We start from the raw sequence: 18611 nt of genomic DNA, 5'->3' as shown, positions 1-18611 counted from the left end.
TCGGGTCCTGGTCTCCTGGTAACAGGACTCCGATGAGAAAATCAAATTTCCTCCGACTGTTCACATCGAAGGACAGGAGAGGGTAGTGGGAAATGTAGTCGCGTCCTCTAATGACGTCACCAACACAGGACTATGGGAAAGCCTCCTTCGTGTTCGTTCTGCGCATGTGTCCAGTCACTTCATCCTCTGGGAAATGTAGTTTTGCCCTCCAATGACGTGTCTAGCAGAGACTATTGAAACGGGCTTTTTGGTTTCCTACTGCGCATGAGCGGTCCCGCCCACTCCCGCCATTTTCGTTTTTGGAAATTCCGGGCAATGCGGCTACCGCTACACTGATTTTCAGATACTGGAGTTGGATTCTGCGACTCTCAAGGTTGGTGCCAGGGTGAAAGAGAAGCCTTGGGGGACTCTGGGGACCGGGATGGGTGTCCCGGCATCAGGTGGAGCAGAAAGGTCGGTGGGTCTCAGGCGGGCTGGGCCCGACGTGCAGGTGCGAGGTGGGCCGGTGCGGGGAAGGGACAACTCAGCCATGCTTTCAACGATTGCTTTGTCAGAAGAAGACGGTGCGCTGCCAGAAGGCCGGGTATGTGCTTCCAGGTGTACAAAAGCCGGTTCCAGATGTCCGCAGGGTTGTGGTCGAGTCCAAGATGGCGAATGGGTGGGGATGGGGAGTTGGGTCAGCAAACAGCATGAGCAGGACAGGTGTGCGGTGAGTTCACATTCCAGCTCTGCCACAAAGAAGCCTGTTACTAATCTGTATGACATTCAGTTTATCCATATGTAAGATGAGCATATTAACAATATTGCTGAAATGCCCCCAAATTCCCAGGGAAATAATTGTGAAGTGTGCGCAGACTGAGTGTTACTATGTGGCAGTTGCATTTGTGAGGTTTCTTGGTGTCTTTTCAAGTGAAGTATGTGTAGTCCTCTCCTGCACTGTGCAGCCTGCCTAGCACTCCTGTTTTGAGTTTACATAATTTTATAGAAGACCTAGTGTCCAGGAACAGTGACTTCTAAGGGGTAGATTGAGGTACGGGATGATGGTCCGGTTTCCTTTGGAGTAAAGGAAGTGTTACAAAGTTTGAAGGAGGGCGCCTTATGAAAAGGAATCCCACCTGAAAGAACACCCCTCTGGCCTGAACCTTCTCAGCGCGTCGGAGCAGAGGCAAGAGTCCCAGAAAGGTCAAGATCCTCGCTTTGCACAACCCAAGGAATTATTGATCCTAGTGCTTAGAACGCACAAAGAGTTGATCTGTAATACCTCATTAAATAGCTATCAGAAATTGGGTGATGTTAGAAGGTTTGGACCAACCTTCAAAAGGGAGAGGTGAGTTTGACTGAGAAGGATAGACAAGGGCCTTGGTAATTGTTACTTATTAGACTGGTCTTGGAGGTATGTATGGTCTGAGGTGGCAGAACAACCTGTTAAACCTGAGAGGATATGTCTATAGAGCTCTCTAAACACTCTCATTTCTTCAGTTTTACCTTATTATTTCAACACTGTTTGAACTCTTTCAAACCTAGCCTATCACCATATTTGGTATCTAGGAATATAATGATGCTCCTGCTATCGTGATATTTCTTGCTGGTAGTTGAGGAAGGGTTTGCCAAGGTATTTGTACTTCAGGAGGATACTTCTGAAAGTTCATGGAAAGATTTGTAAAATCTTTTTATTCTATTTTCCTGTGAACTTTTCGAATAACCTTATATAAGAAACATGGAAAAAAAATGGGTTTGAGGAGATTTGAGTTGCCCAGGGTCAAATATTTTCCAATGTTGGACATCCTGACTTTTTGGCTAGTGTTTTCCATTTTGCCACACTTAAGTCAAAACAAGTATTTGTTTAATTTTGAGATTATTTTTGTGACCAAGTCAACTTAGATCAAACATTGCTTTAACATACCTTGCCTTAAACATCCTGATTTTATTTTATTTTTTTATTTTTTTTTTTTTTTTTGTCGTTTTTTCGTGACCGGCACTCAGCCAGTGAGTGCACCGGTCAGTCCTATATAGGATCCGAACCCGCGGCGGGAGCGTCGCCGCGCTGCCAGCGCAGCACTCTACCAAGTGCGCCACGGGCTCGGCCCCTGATTTTATTTTAATCCCCAACACTTTGTGTGGATTTTGTGACCTCAGAGGGTAAATAACACAAGTTTTTCCACTTAATGCCAGTAATCTGTTCTTGAAAATCATAAATTCTGCAGGAATATAATGGGAGCCTTTTAAACATTATTTAAAATGGGCAAATTAGACTGCATCACACTTCTATTCCAGACCAGTGTCTTAAAATGTAATTAAAATACAGTGCAGTAGTCACTTTTAAATAGCAGTCCATTTTCATGTTTTATGTTTTTTAAAGTAAACAGACTTTTTTATGATGAAAAACAACAACAAAAACTTACAACATCGGTTACTGATGTGCAAAAAATTGCTTTTTATGATTTATATGGCCTCCGTTAGCACCAGTAATCTCACTGAAGTCCTTCCAGTTGTCATTCATTGTGATTTTCAAAACTTCTGCATGTGGTTGTGAAGTTATATTGATTTTATTTTACATGTAACTTTAGACTTTGTCCTCTCCACATAATTTTTGTTAATATTGAGTTCTGGGGGCTTATATGTATCAGTTAGCATTTGGTAGGTAAGGAAACCAAAACTCAGTGGCTTAAAAAAAACTAACAATCATTTTATTTGTTTCAAGTTCTCTGGATCTACATTTTGGGTTGTGCTCAGCTGGGCAGTTTCTATACTAGTGTTGCCTGAATTACAAATGAGGCTTTAGTCACCTGGTGCTTTTACTGGGGCTGGTTGGTTCAAAATGGCTTCACTCAGCTGTACTGTGGTTTGTGCAGAGTCTTGACTATGCCCTGTGTCTGCAGTAGATTAGCCTAGGGCTTCTTTACGATACAACTGTGTTTAGGATGGTAAGCACCAGTGGCAGGTACTTTTTTTCTAAAAATTGCATCACATTTTCTAATGTCCAAAGCCCTGTTCATTGTTGGAACATACTATATGAGGGCTTGAATACAGGGAGAACTGTTACTGGGAAATATTGCTGGTGTAATGGGAATGTGTCTGGGAAACACTGTAAGAGTGTACTACAAGAAATATACATTATATACTTTTCCCCCCTATATATTCATGGGTGAAAAGTGTTGGGTTGCAAGATACATACTTCCCTGATGTTTAGGTATATAAAAGCAATATGTATTTTAGCGGAAACACTCATAGGGAGTCCTGTGTGGAACCCGTGTATTCATAGGGAAATAGTTGACAGCCTAAGTATATTTTTATAACATTAGTTTTGGTGAAGACAGTGTGGTTTTTTCTTTAGTTTAAATGGGCAAATTATATATTTAGGTAAAATTAATTGTTGCTGAAGCAGGTAATGTATGTTTTCATTAATCCATAAATTGCTTGTGTAAATTCTCAGTCAGTGTACTTGTAGATGCATCTTCATTGGGGTGTTTGTTGTCCTTTTTTTTGGTCTTTTCAGCTGACATGCGGAGAGTTTTGGTCAGGAGAAACTAGGACCGTGCCATCTAGTTTTCTCCTTAATCCATTCCTTCTCTCCAAGCTATGCTGCCAGAGTGCTGTATGTGTTTCCAAAAGCAACAAAAAGTGAATGAGTCTTTGGTGAGTTGTTTGTTTATTTATTCCTTACTTTGTATTCCATTGTCTTTTATGAGCTTTACATGTAAAGCTTATATAAACCACAGTCCATGAATTAAAATGGAAAAGTGCAAATAAGTAAAACTCAGCTTGAAGGAAATGTATGTAAATAAGATCAAATTGGCACGTAGACGTAGCAGGTTATAAGACCTTAGAGTCACCTACATTGACTGCACATTTGTCTCTGGTCCTTTTGATATCATGGCAAAAAGGCAGTTGTGTTTGCTACGTGATTGGAATGGAATGCTAAATTCTCATGGGACATCAAGGCTTGCTGACACCAAAGTCTGAAAGATCATCTTTGTTGGTCACAATGATGTAATGTAAAGTTTTTCATTACCAATCTGGAAATAAACACTTTTAGTTTTCTGCATTAGAAACTGGTACCTAGTGCTAAAGTACAACTTGCTTAATAAAGTTTTTCTGGAGTCTATAAAATAGTGTGGTCTCAGGCAGGTTTTGGAAGGCCATACTTGATTCATGGTTAAAACCTGGACCATCTGGAGGTTGAGTCTAACACAGACCCTTAAATGATTCTTTGTATGTTTCTCTCAGTTCATCTGTACATGCAGGTGTGCAGCACACCACTATTCAGTTATATTTTCTGGCAAATGTTCCTACTGTTTGTTTGCCTTATTGAATCTTCTGCCATATTTGAAACAACTTTTCATGATTTTCTTCTAGAAATTCTTTTGTGTTACTTATTGTCATGACCTCACTGTTGGTTTCATATCTTTTTCTCTGAATTCTTCTGTTGAAGTCTCTGTTGAATGCTTCTTTGTGGCTATCCAAAATGTACCTCAAGCTCAATAAATGCAAACCAAAAACCACATCCTCTTTTCTTCTCTTACATATGGTATGACTGTCATCCAACCAGTGACCCAAACCACTAAAATGGGATTTTTCCTGGACTCTTCTCTCCTTGTCTCAGGTTTAATTTCATCTGGTGTCAACTCCTGCTACTTTTGTTTGTTTGTTCTTTTCATTTTATTTTAATGTCAGTACACAGTAACTTTGTTCCATTGAAAGTGTCATTTTTGCAACACCTAAAGGGTGTGTTTGCTGGGTGATGAGGTTCAATCCCTGTGAACTGTACTCTGGCCAGAACATGTGAAGCCCTTGGGAATACACATGTATAAAGCATTCAGGAGTTAGTGGGACCCATTTGAACCAGGGTCAATTAAAAGATGTGTAAAGAATTTTTAAAAAGCGCAGATTTTCATAATTTATACCTTTTGCTTTTGTAAGTATATGCCAGTGATTCTATCTGTAGTTTTTATTAATATGCAACTGTATGTTTATAGTTCAGAAAGACGTGTCATGTTTTCAAACTCTTAAAGATTGTATTTAATTCTTCTATTTCAGGTAGTTACTTAAAAATGAATATGAAAAATGGATGTGTGCATTAGTCATAATAATGCCTATGGGCTAGATCTGTAGTTAATAGTTGGTTAAGAACAAAAAGTGTCAAACTAATTAACTTAACATTTTACATTCACAATTGTGGTTTGAGCTCTCGTGTAACATGTAAAATGTGCTCCATTCATTTATCTTGAATCTAGTATTCATTCTAAACCTACACATTCCATGTTTCACGTCAAGGTACTACCTATGGTTTCTATAGCCTTTTTTAGTGTTCCTGTTATCTGCTGTATAACAAAGTACCACAAAATGTAGTGGCTTAAAACAAGAAATTCTTTTTATTATGTGTCACAATTTTGTGGGTCAGTAAATTGGACCAGGGCAGTGTGGGTTGGCTGCTGCATGAAGTCTCTGATCTGCTTCAGGGCAGTGTTGTCTGCTACAGGACATCTCTAGTCTCAGCTGGAAGGACACTAGTGGCTGGGGATGTTGAGCAGGTATCCAGCCCTCTCTTTGTGGCCGGGTTGGATTTCTTCACAGTCTGGCAGACTCAGGGGTAGTCACGTTTGTTTGGCTTCTCCCACAGCAAGTGTCCAAGAAGCCCAGGCAGAAGCTATGAGGCCTCTTATGATTTTCTCTCAGAAGTCCCAGAGCATCTCAAGCACATCACTAAGAGTAGCCTTGATTCAAGGTGAGAGTAATTAGATTTCACCTGTCAGTAAAAGCAATAGTAAGAATTCGCAGTAATGTGTAATAAACCACAGTTTGCCCTCTGGCCACAAGTTTCTACCACATGCAAAATATACTTTGCCCTCTCGAGTGCCCCCAGAATCATTCACTGTAATCAAACTAGCTGAAAGCTTAGCTTAATTGGATTTTGGTGGCCTGTCATCTGCCCCTCCACATGCAGCCAGCACACAGGAGACTGGCATGAATGTGTGGGCACTCCTCTTCAGACAGGAGTGGTGGGAAGGGGAGGTACGCTACAGGCACTAGTCTGAGCTGTTAGTTATTCCCCTTGGGCACCTGGTCCAGTTCTTTGATTAGAGCCCAGTCCTAGTCCTTGGGAAAGATGCCTCATGCCTGTTCACTCTACCTTCTGAGTTCTCGCCATTCTCGGTCAATATCCTATTTCCTTAATTGCCTGGGTTTGCGGTTGACCAATTTTCTTTGTCTATTTCTTGCTTATATTAAGTTGGAGATCCAATGGCCTTTTCTTTTTTTTTCTTCTCTGGTTTTTTGATACAAGAAATGATTCAGCGTAATCACTTTTTAAAAAGTGTGGGCTTCCTGTGTACTAAAATCCATTAAACCAAACCTACCCCCCGCACACTCTGAGACAAGCCCTTTGTTCTCTGGCCTCTCATTCTCTCCAGGTCTGCTAAGGGACAATACCCTCCTTAGAAGCCCTATTGTTTACCAGGTCCTATCTCTGTCTCACCCTAAGGTCCTTATAATGCAGAAAATACTTTTGATGTTTTATCTCTTATGTAACACTGGGTTTGATCCTTGCTACAAAGCCGTTTCTTACTTTGAAAATATTTTGTTGGGAGAAACTGGAGTTGAAAAATAGTTTTATTTCAAACCTGCAAGTCCTGACTCCTTTCTGTTTTATCTAAATTCTGTTTGAAAATTGAACATCCTTCTTAGTTCATCTCTCTCCTCTCATATTTTCTCAATGGTAGTGAGAGGAGGCCAGGTAGCACTTTCCACATTCTTCTCAGAAGTGTTTTTTGGCAGACCCCTGAGATGTGAGATACCTGTTCAGTTTTGGGGTAACGTGTGACCCACAATACTCCACTACATAACCCACATATTTTTTTCTCATTTCCAATGACATTATTCTCACTGTTCTTCAGTCCCTTACTAAGAGTCTTGACACCCTTCCAGCTGGCACAGATGGTCTCTTTGAGGCCCAGTTTCTTCTTGGTCTCACAGCCAATGCCACATGTTGTAGCTTTTTATTACCACAGTACCCCATTTCCAGGCACTAAATTCTGTTTCAGTTTTCTATTCTGATTTTAAAAAACTACCTCCAAAACCTGGGAGCTTAAAACAGTTTCTTATCGCTTCTGGTTCTTAAGGTTAGGGAGTCTATCTGGATGTCTTTATCTCCCACAGAGGTGCAGTAAGGTAGTATCTGCGATGGATCATGTGAAAGCACAACTGGGCTGGTGTCCAAGAAGGCTCCATGGTGGCTGGCAGTGGGTGCTGCTGGACATTTGTGGGAGCTATCAGTGAGCATACTTACACATGGCGTTTCAATGTGGTTTTCCACTAGGGTGATCACTGGTCCATTTTTGATAGAGGGTGTTGAAGTCTCCAGTTGCAATGGTGGGTCTATTTCTTTTTGCAGTTCTGTTAGTTTTTGCCTCACATAGTTTGACGTTCTTTTGCTAGGTACATACACATTAAGAATTGTCTTCTTAGAGAATTAATCCCTATATCAAAATGTAATGCCTGTTATCACTGATAACTTTCTGTGCTTTGAAGTCTGTTCTACCTGAAATAAACATAGCTACTCACACTTTCTTTTTGTTGGAGTTAACATTGTATATTTTTCTCCATCCATTTGCTTTGAATTCATCCATCTTTATATTTAATTTGGTTTTCTTGTAGACTATATAGTTGGGTCTTATATTTTGATACCCTCTGACAGTCTTTGTCATTTAGTTGGTTCATTTAGACCATTGATGTTCACAGTGATTGTTATAGTTGAGTTAATATCTGCATTTGTTATTGTCTTCCATTCATTACTCTTGCTCTTTGCTCTTTTGTCTTCCACTCTTTTTCTGCCTTCGTGGTGTTAATTGAGCATTTTATGATTCCATTTTCTGTTCTTTCTGAATATGTACTTTTTTTTTATAGTTACACTTATTTTTTCACTTTTTTAACTAGTTGCCCAGCATTTGAAATATAAATTTACAACTAATCCAAGTCCACGTTCAGTTAACACTCTACCACTTCACAGGCAGTGTGACTTGCTTATAATGACAAAATGATCTTAATTTCTTCCATCCTCTTGTCCCTTGTATTATTGTTGTAACTTCTTTTCACTTATATATAAGTTTACTTAACTGGGTGTATAGGTATAAATATATGAAAGCATGCATAGTTGTATACATTGTTACTGCTCTTGTTAAGAATATGAAAAATAAGAGTTTTTATTTTACCTCCACTTATTCCTTCTTTAACGTTCTTCCTTTCTTTATGTAGATCCTGGTTTCTAACCAATATCATTTAGTTCTCTCTAAAAAAAAAATCTTTTAATATTTCTTGAAAGATCGGTATATTGGCAACACATTTCCTCTATTTTTGTTTGTATGAGAAAGTATTTCGCTTTCACTTTGGAAGAATGATTTGACAGGGTACAGAACTCTAGGTTGGTGGGTTTCTTCTCTCAACACTTTGAATATTTCTCTCCACTTTCTTCTTGCTTACATGATCTCTGAGATGTTGGATGTAGTTCTTATCTTTGGTCCTCTATAGGTAAGAGGCTTTTTCCTCCCCTCTGGCTTCTTTCAGATTTTTCTTTATCTTCAGTTTTCTGTGATTTGAAAATTATATGCCTAGGTGTAGATTTTTGGCATTTATCTTGCTTGGTGTTCTCTTGGGTCTTTGGTTTGGTGTCTGACATTAATATGTGGAAGTTCTCAGACATTATTGTTCCAAGTATTTTTTCTGTTTTTTTTCCCCCTCTCTCTTCGTCTTCTGGTGTTCTTATTACTCTATGTTACACCTTTTGCAGTTGTCCCACAGTCATTGGATATTATGTTCCTTTCAATCTTTGTTCCTCTTTGCTTTTTAGTTTTTGAAGTTTCTGTTGACATATTCTCAAGCTCAGAGATTCTTTCCTCAGCTTTGTCCAGTCTACTAGTAAGACAGTCAAAGACATTCTTCATTTCTGTTACAGTATTTTTTTTTTTTTTTTAAATAAAAGATAACTGGTAAGGGGATCTTAACCCTTGTCTTGGCGTTGTCACCACCACACTCTCCCAAGTGAGCCAACCGGCCATCCCTATATAGGGATCTGAACTAGCAGCCTTGGTGTTATCAGCACCACACTCTCCCAAGTGAGCCATGGTCTGGCCCTTACAGTATTTTTGATCTGTGGTATTTCTTTTTGGTTCTTTATTAGGACTTCTCTTTTTCTGCTTACATTGCCCATCTGTTGTTGAATGCTGTCTGCTGTATCCATTTGAGCCCTTAGCATATTAATCAGTTTTTTTAATTCCCTGTCTGTTAATTTCAAGATGCTAGCTATGTCTTGTTCTGATGCTTGCTCTGTCACTTCAAATTGTTTTTGTTTTTTAAACTGCCTCATAATTTTTTTCCTTTATATCCAGACATGATATACCAGAGAAAAGTAACTACTGTAAATATTCATTTCAGTAATGTGATAAAGTGTGGAGAAGAGGAAGATGTCTTTGTCTGTTTGGGTTCATATAACAAAGTGCCTTAGAATGGGTAATGCATAAAGGACAGAAATTTATTGTTCCTAGTTCTGGAGGCTGGAAAGTCCAAGATCAAGGATGCAGGAGATTCAGTCTCTGGTGAGAGTACATTTCTCATAGATGGCACCTACTTTGTGTGCTCACATGGTGGAAGAGGCAGAAAGGCTTTCTTGGTCCTTTTCTGTTAGGGCACTCATCCCTATCATGAGAGCTCTACCCTCAAGACTTAGTCATCTCCCAAAGGCCCCACCTCTTAATTCTAGTGCATTGGGGATTAGGTTTCAAACATATGAATTTTGGGGGAACACACTGGACTGTAGCAGAAGTGTTCTGTAGCCCTCTGATTAAGTCTCATTCTCTTAGTGAACTTCTGTCTTTGGACTGTGAACTTCACAAGTGTTTTCAGTTTGTTTTTTTAATTTTCTTAGGTGGGAAATGGTGGCTGAAGTGGGCCAGAATTTGATATTTTCCTTTTTTCCATGTGGAAGGCTAGAGTTGGTTGGAATTGGGTATTTCCCTTCACTTAGGTCGTTTAGGCTCTGATAATAGCATAGCGAGTTAAGCCCTGATTAAGTAGTTTCTTTTGAGTGCAGGCTTTGTTAAGAAGAACAGAGTGCTCTGGCATATTTCAAAGTGGCTTACCTTTTCCCTCCTACAGGTGGAAGCAGGAGGGAGTTTACTATTTCTGTTGAAACCTGGTTGAGCTCTTGGAGGTTAATTTCATAGTATTGTGGTGGCCTGCCTATGACTGAGTGCCCCTGGAGTTTTTACCTTTGAGTCTTCACATTGAGCCTCTAGCAGTTTTTCAGTCACAATTCAGGTTTTCTTGTTCTGGTACTGGTTCCCATGATGGTTTCCTCTAGTAAGTCTCTGCTTCTGTAAGCCATGACTCCATATATTTGCCTGTCTGCCTCTCTAATCTGGCAGCAATTTGCCCTGGGTCCTCTTCTCTCTTACAGAGCCAAGAAGATTTGTTGATTTTTTAGTCTCTTCAGCTTTATATTTGTTTTTAGGATGTTATAATGATTTTTAAGCCTTTTACGTACAGAAATAGAAACCTGGAATGTATTTTTTTTTTTTTAAAGATGACTAGTAAGGGGATCTTAACCCTTGACTTGGTGTTGTCAGCACCATGCTCTCCCAAGTGAGCTAACTGGCTATCCCTATATAGGGATCTGAACCCGTGGCCTTGGTGTTATCAGCACTACACTGTCCCACGTGAGCCATGGGCCAGCCCAGAAACATGGAATGTATTTCTAAAAGTACCTTCTTAATATCTATGTAGATAATCAAAGGATTTTGCTTCATGGAATTATAACTATGATGAATTGTATTGGTAGACATCTTAATACTGAGCTTCCTTTATTTGTGGAATAAACACAGAAAAGTTTTTCCTGGTCTTCTCAGTCTATTTTTCTTTGTCTTTAAACGTTAGTGTTTCTGCAGATTCTGTAGTTGTTTCTTTTTACTTTTTTTTTTCTTCAGTCGTTTAGGTTCACTTGCTCTGATGGCTTTAGATACCATTGAAATTCTGATACTTTCTAAATCTATATCTTCAGCTTAGATCTTTGTCCTGAACTCTGGGATCATTTATCTAATTGCCATTTGGACACCCCCACAGGTATTTCAAATATAATGTGTTTGAGTCTTTGTCACTTGTGTCTGTTTTTTCTTCCATTTCCCAAATTTTACGTATAGTCTTGGAGTAAACTCTTGTTTTTGCCTTTTTTATAGTAAATTAGTACCAAATTTTGTCCCTGCTTTTTTCCCTCTTTTATGAGATTACTTTCTTATTTTGTGTGTTTACTGCTCTGTGTCCTGGTGTAGGGGATCATCTGTCACCCTGTTTCCTTCCCTTTTGACTTGCATTTAAGCCCTCTTGCATGCTCCTAGTCGATGACTATTAAAATGCAAATCTGTTTATGTAACTTAACTGTTTTTACATAATTTCATTATTTACACCCTGTGGTTTGGGATGTGGTAGTGTTCACCCTGGGGTGGACATGAGCAATTTTTTGCATGTTGAATGAAATTTGGGGATGCTTGTGTGCATGTTTTTAGTTTATAGTAATTAAAAATCAGTGCTAAGTGCATAAATTTTTTTCCTAGGTCAAATTGTGTTTATCTCATGACAGCCCTGGATCATTCACCTAGACGTGGTTCTGTGTGTACTTCCATTAATGTGGTGTGTGTTCTTTGTACCCTTATGACTGGCTTTTGCTGTTTCCTCATATTCATGAATACATGGTTCACGTGGAATTGCTAAACATCTTTGGCATTTCAGTGGAGTGCAAACTGAGTACGAAATAGAACTATATTTTCTCATTCTTTCCCACCCCTCTATATCAAACTTGTGTCTAAATTAGTCTGTCCAACACATTATTTTAGGTATGTATTTATACCAGATTTTAAACTGCTTGGCAGAACAGACTTTATTTATACTTTTATCCCTAGTAATAAGAATGGTTCTAGATCTATAAAGTAATCTTTGTAATAGTATTTTTTGTAGTTAAGAAGTTATTACAGTGGCAGGATATTTCTACTGTGGTTTTTCTTTTTCCTACCATATGGAGTGTAAAGAAGCTGCATCTTATGTAAGATAAATATGATACACATACAGAAGTGTGAACTCCCAGATTCCTGTTTTGTGACACAGGGCTGGTGACTTGAGTTGAGGAGAAATGTGCCATTACAGGGGTTGGTGTCCTTTGAGGATGTGGCTGTGGACTTTACCTGGGAGGAGTGGCAGGACCTTGATGATGATCAAAGGACTTTGTACAAAGATGTGATGCTGGAGACCTATAGCAACCTGGTGTCATTGGGTGAGTGTAACCACAGTAAGTCCCAGGAGCAACACTTTCTTTTTTGTTGGTCAATGTAGGAATCATTTATAAGGTTTAATGCTCTTTAGGTAAGGTTCCATTCCATGGAGAGTGTGTCATCCTTCTTCAATGAAAGTTTCAAATTGTCTCCATCATTTTACAGCTTCTGAAGCCAAGCTCTTGTCATTTTTCAAAGATCTGACTTAGCAGCTTGGCAAATTCCTACATTATCTCCCATTAACAGGGCACTGCATTACCAAACCTGAGGTGATCTTCAAGTTGGAGCAAGAAGCAGAGCCATGGACAATAGAAGAACACCCAAATCAGAGCTTACAAGGTCAGCACATACTGGGCAATAAATTCCAGGAGATGTTGGCAGTGTTCAGCTGTTTTTACCAATATTTGTCCCAGGTTTTACACCTGAGAATAGCTGGACTGCGTGCATGAAGTACTTGCATTATATAATCTTCAAAGTGGTCTCTCACACCTATACCCCCACCTTTTATTTTGTAAAGTACTTTTTTATATTTACCTCAAATCAAACCCCTACCTTTCTTTTCTAAGACCTTCGTCTTTTCTGTTCACTTTCTCAATATTCTCAGTTGCTCTCTTTTTCTCCATGCACAAGGACATTTTTCTCAGACTGTATTAGTCTGTTTTCCGTTTCTTATAGCAGAATACCTGAAACTGGGTAATTTATAAGAAAATAAAACTTATTTCTTTTACTTCTGTAGGCTGGGAAGTTTAAGGTGGAGGGCTTTCTCCGAGTGGGGGGAATCTCTGCAGAGTCTGGAAGTAGTGCAGGGCATCACATGGCAAAAGTAAAAAAAGAATGCCCACATACTTTTTTCCACTTTTTATAAAGCCACCAGTCTACTCCTTAACTCATTAAGCCATTAGCCTATTTATAAATAGATTAATCCATTCATGAGGGCATAGCCCTCACTATTCAACCATCTTTCTAAAGCTCCATCTTTAAAATACTATGGTCAGACTTCCCAACCTCTTAACACTGATACAGTGATGATCAGGCTTCAGTATGAGTTTTGGGGGATGGGGGAAGATGTGCAAAGTAGCACAGAGGTTTATTCATACATTCATTTAAGTCTTAACATATCTTAATTAAGCAGGTTTTAATCATTGGTAATTTTATACTTTTACTTATTACAGCAATGATCCAACTAATATTCTTTTTTCTTTTTTCATGGAGTTTACATTCTTATGAGAGAGAAATGAGAAAGAAATATATGTTAAGTAGTTGTATAAGAATCATGAGGAATATTTAACCAGAGTGAGATAGAAAAATGGGATGTGAGAATTTAGGAAAGATGTTTAGAGAAGGAAGTTTTAGGAAGACTATTAAGTGTTCACTTTTGCATAGCTTCAGTTCAAGTGAACTCTTTCAGTGATAGAATACATATGTGAATATAAAATCTATTTTTGATAGTGGACATCACTATTGTAGTTACAAGTTTGGAAATCACTGGGGTAAAGGTGGTATTTAAAGTCACATTAATAGGGGAGGTCACCTGGAGAGTTGGCTAAATATTTAAAGATCCAGAAATGAGCCTTGTGTACCACAAAATCAGAAGGCAGGAAGCATAGGAGGAACAAGCGTAGGTGCATGGAAAGGGGGGTCTTGGGCTTTGCAGGTGAACTAGGAGGTACTGTGTTCCAAGGTCATGTGAACCAAAGGTTTCAGTTGAGAGGTCTCAAATTTCTGTTTGTGAGTGGAGTTTGAAGTCAGCATGTCCTCTTTGTTTTGGAAATCATTCTAAAACAACAAAGAGAATGAGAAATGTGCATAAGACTTTTTCGCTTATGAAAATAAGAAACAGCTGAAAACCCCAACACATGAAACAGAAGCTTTATAAGCAGTGAATTATCAAGCAAGAGTGGATGCACTTAATATTGGGAGAATGCCAGTTGATCTCAAAGGGAGCTAGAAATATATTTTGGAACAAAAGTGGGAACAGCCTGGGTTGCAGAACCAAATGTCTTAGACCAGCAGCAAGCAGGTACCCAAGGTGGTGGACTGGAGCATTCAGAGAAGCAGAGGATGTGAGGTTAAATGAGGAACTTGTAGGAAGCTGTCTTCATCTAGTGTGGAAAAAAGGAGATTTTTTTATTTGGAAACACTCCGTATGAATATAGCTATCCCCTAGGGAAGAGTGAAAACTAGGCAAATGTATAAAATCCTGAATGTAAGCCACAATACTCTTTAAATGACAGAAAAGGGGCCTGTTCCTGAACCTGAAAGTAGCAGATCCAGAGAAACCTTACAATCTTCAAAGCAGGATAATTAGAAAAAGAGCAGCATGAGACACCCACCGTTGTTATAAGAATGAAATAGAGAAAAAGAGTAGAGTAAACAATGGCTTTATGATAGGCACTTGGTGGAAAACTACAGCTAGCCAAGAGGTGAATATTTCCTTTTGAATTAAAAAGGAAAAAGAAAAAAAGAAGCAAAGTAAAACATGATTGAATATAGAAAATATGTTAATATAATTCATTGCAATAAGTTGTATGTATGCAAAACTTACTTATAAAACCAGTGCTCATTATTGATTTTTTTACAATCTTATGCCACTAAATAGGGAAGAAACTTTTTTACTTTTACATGAGCATTCCATAGGCAATGCTTATGTGTTGTTCATGGATATGGCTATTTTTTTCTCATTTCAGGTGTCAAGGTAGTCAATGACCTAATTAAGAAAAGCCAAGAAAGTCATGGTAGACATTTGTGGGAAGTTGTAATCACCAACAGCAAAACGTCAACTGATGAGAGAGTTGAATTAGGAAAAACATTTCATCTGAGCTCAAAGCATATTTCAAATCTGATTATAAGTAATGGAAACTATTCAGGAATGAGACGTGAGGAGTTAAATGTATGGCAGAATCCACTTCTTCCTAGACAGCCTGATGAGACCCATGTTGGTGAGAAAACTGATGACCATAACATAACTGGAAAATCCTGCAGACATAACGAGCATCTTAGTCAGCATCACAAGATTCAAACTGGGCAGCAGCCTTTTGAATATAGTGGACAAGGGAAAGCCTTCAACACAGAGGCAATATTATTTACACATAAGAAGGTTCATATGGGAGAGACCTCCTGTAAATATAAGGAATATGGGAAAGTCTTTGATAAGTCATCTCTCATGGACCATGAGATAACTCAGGTAGGGAGGAAAACTGTTCAGTATGATGGATGTGGGAAAATGTGTAAAAAGCCTAAACTTACTGAACATCAGAAAATACAAACAGGAGGAAAACCTTGCAAATGTAGTGAATGTGAGAAATCCTTAATTAAGAAACCACTCCTAACCATACATCCGAGAACATCTACAGGGGAGAAGCCCAACGCTTGTAATGAATGTGAGAAATTTTTTTATCAGAAGTCAGACTTTACTAGGCAACAGATAATTCACACAGGTGAGCGACCATATGAATGTAAAGAATGCAGGAAAACTTTCAACCGGAAATCACATTTCAGTGTACATCAGCGAACTCACACAGGTGAGAAACCATATGAATGTAATGAATGTAGGAAATCTTTCTACAGTAAGTCAGCCCTCAGTAGACATGAGATGATTCACACAGGTGAAAAGCCCTATGAATGTAATGAATGTGGAAAAACATTTCACCGTAAATCATACCTCAGTGACCATAAGAGAATTCACACGGGGGAGAAACCATATGAATGTAATGAATGTAGAAAATCTTTCAAACAGAAATCAGCCCTGAATGTGCATCAGACAATTCACACAGGTGAGAAACCATATGAATGTAATGAGTGTGGAAAAACCTTTCACCAGAAAATACTCCTCAGAAGACATAAGAGAACTCACACAGGTGAGAAGCGATATGAATGTAAAGAATGTGAGAAAACTTTTTACTATAAATCACACCTAAGTGTACATCAGAGAACTCACACAGGTGAGAAGCCATATGAATGTAATGAATGTAGGAAATCTTTTTGCCGTAAGTCAGTACTCAATATACATGAGAGGATTCACACAGGGGAAAAGCCCTATGAATGTAACGAGTGTGGGAAAATCTTTCGTCGTAAATCACACCTCAGTGTTCATAAGAAAATTCACACAGGTGAGAAACCATATGAATGTAGTGAATGTGGGAAATCTTTCTACCAGAAATCAGCCCTCAGTATACATCAGAGAATTCACACAGGTGAGAAACCATATGAATGTAAAGAATGCAGCAAATGTTACTGCCAGAAGTCAGCCCTCATTGTACATCAGAGAACTCATACAGGTGAGAAACCATATCAATGTAATGAATGTAGGAAATCTTTCTACCAGAAATCAGCCCTTAGTATACATCAGAGAACTCATACAGGTGAGAAACCGTATGAATGTAATGAATGTGGAAAAAGGTTTTGCCAGAAGTCAGTCCTTACTAGCCATGAGAGAATTCACACTGGAAAAACCTTATGCATACAGTGAGTGGAAAAACATTTCACAGGAAGTCATACCTCAGGATGCATTAGAAAATGCTTCTAGAAGTGAAATCCTCGACTGTACAGTTGTTCCTCCATTTCCACGGGGGATTGGCACCAGGACTCCCTGTGGATGCCAAAATTTGCAGATGCTTAAGTCCCTCTTGCAAATAGTGTAGTATTGGTGTATAACCTATGCTCTTCCTGCTGTATACTTTATATCTTATGTAGATTACCTATAATACTGAATACATGTGTGATGTAAATACTTATACTGTCTTTTGTGTTATTTCATTGTTCTTTAATTGTTTTTTATTTTTATCAAATACTTTTCATCCATTGTCGCTTGTATCTGTGAATGTGGAACCTGAGGATATGGAAGGATAACTAACGACTGTGAAAACTTTTTTTGTCAAAACTCGCAGCTCAGCAGGCATCAAAGAACTCATGCATGGGAGAAATTCTGTATGGCAGAGAGTCTTGTGGAAACAGCCTGCATACTCAGCCTCTTGATGTTGTGTGGGACTATGTAACTGAACTCTGTTCAAGTGAATGTGGACAAAAGTGATTAACATTACTTATAGAACTGGCAACAACAAAAAATTCTCTATGCAGCTTTCTCTGATTTCTCATGCTTTCTGGAACTGAAGTGCTGATGACTCCCAGGGTGGCCTTGTGAGCCATACATAGGAGAGGGCCAACATTGTTTAAGACAGAAGGAATTGACTGGAGAGAGCAGAGGTCTTCCCACCTCTATGCCATAACCCTCCACTGGTACTTTCTTTGAGTGAGAAATAAATACTTCCTTTGTTGATTTATTGTATGTGTGATGTTTGCATTACAACACAACCAGCCTACCTTAGGTAATGCATTTTATGAACTTTCTGAGGGAAGTTGCCTGTCTTTTGTATATGAGAACATTCACAAAGTAGAGAAACTTGTTTTGCCATGTTGTATCCCCAAGTCAGTATATGGAAAAATCAAAGAAATCATGAGGAGACACAACACAACACAATGGCAACTCCTTATCAGGCAGGGATGTCTCATTGGATGCTGAGAATAAACTAAATCTTTATAAGTATCTTTAACATGTCAAGACTTTCAACATAACTTTCAAGTTTATGATATATCAGATAACATGAAGTGAAAACTGTCAACTTATGTAATGTGGATTTAAATATTCAAATAGATTAAATATAGTATCAAAACTATTATGACTACTTGACTATATGCCAATAATTAAGTGTGTAATTGTGATATTGCCTGCCACTGGACATTTGGCTATGTCTGTAGACAGTTTTGACTGTCATAACTAGAGATTAGAAGATGCTACTCCATCTAGTAGGTAGAGGCCAGGGGATGCTGCTAAACAGCCTGAAGTACTCAGAACATCCCCCTCAAATATGTAGTGCTTATGGATAAGCATTCTATATTAATATTTTTTTTTTGAGGAACCAGCATATGTGTGCGTGGAATACACATACATATTTAGTATGCTTAGCATAATAAATATTGTGACTTACATTTGGATTTTTTATGTTAAGTGCAACTCTAATCTCTTTCTGGCTAGTTAATATTAAGTCTAAAGTATTGCACTACATACTTTTTTCCTAATTTAGAGTATAGATGTTTGTATAATGGTTATTACCAAAATGTCTCTTAAGATATTTTTTTTCCCCTGAAGTTTGAGGCTAACACGAAGCCAGCCAGTCTGTCTAGTACATACATTATTTATCTAGAAATGAACAAATTAGGCATATAATTTTTGACAGCTTAGTTGTCAATTTAAACAGCCGTGGACAATATTATTTAATTCTCAGTGAAAAGCAGTCTCTAGTAGGA

The 18611-nt window shown here is 38.5% G+C and overlaps 1 protein-coding gene across 7 annotated transcripts; it reads left to right on the top strand.

Moving 5' to 3' along the window:
- The first annotated feature begins 292 nt into the window (after positions 1-292).
- LOC134375821 (zinc finger protein 717-like) lies at positions 293-17549 on the top strand. 7 transcript variants are annotated; one of them, XM_063094556.1, is made up of 6 exons: positions 293-373; positions 3497-3636; positions 12184-12310; positions 12555-12647; positions 14996-16165; positions 17195-17549. In XM_063094556.1, the coding sequence occupies exons 2-6, from the start codon at positions 3580-3582 to the stop codon at positions 17335-17337; spliced, it is 1590 nt and encodes a 529-aa protein (XP_062950626.1). In that variant the 5' UTR covers positions 293-373; positions 3497-3579; the 3' UTR covers positions 17338-17549. The 7 variants fall into 7 exon arrangements, with proteins under 7 accessions (XP_062950626.1, XP_062950620.1, XP_062950624.1 ...); XM_063094554.1 differs by adding an exon at positions 555-583 and having other exon boundaries at positions 320-373; positions 14996-17277; XM_063094552.1 differs by lacking the exon at positions 293-373 and adding exons at positions 11048-11109; positions 11598-11673 and having other exon boundaries at positions 3557-3636; positions 14996-17277.
- The last annotated feature ends 1062 nt before the right edge of the window (positions 17550-18611 follow it).

The sequence above is a fragment of the Cynocephalus volans genome, chromosome 4 (genome assembly GCF_027409185.1).
Source record: "Cynocephalus volans isolate mCynVol1 chromosome 4, mCynVol1.pri, whole genome shotgun sequence".
Lineage (NCBI taxonomy): Eukaryota > Metazoa > Chordata > Mammalia > Dermoptera > Cynocephalidae > Cynocephalus > Cynocephalus volans.
The sequence above is the reverse complement of the archived record's forward strand: the minus strand, read 5'-3'. Positions and strand labels throughout refer to the sequence as shown.

Coding starts and splice junctions, on each gene's coding strand:
- LOC134375821 (XM_063094550.1), top strand. CDS start 3,580: ATGCTGCCAGAGTGCTGTATGTGTTTCCAAAAGCAACAAAAAGTGAAT. Junction 3,637..12,183: donor AAAAAGTGAATGAGTCTTTG/GTGAGTTGTTTG, acceptor GTGCCATTACAG/GGGTTGGTGTCCTTTGAGGA. Junction 12,648..14,995: donor CCCAAATCAGAGCTTACAAG/GTCAGCACATAC, acceptor TTCTCATTTCAG/GTGTCAAGGTAGTCAATGAC.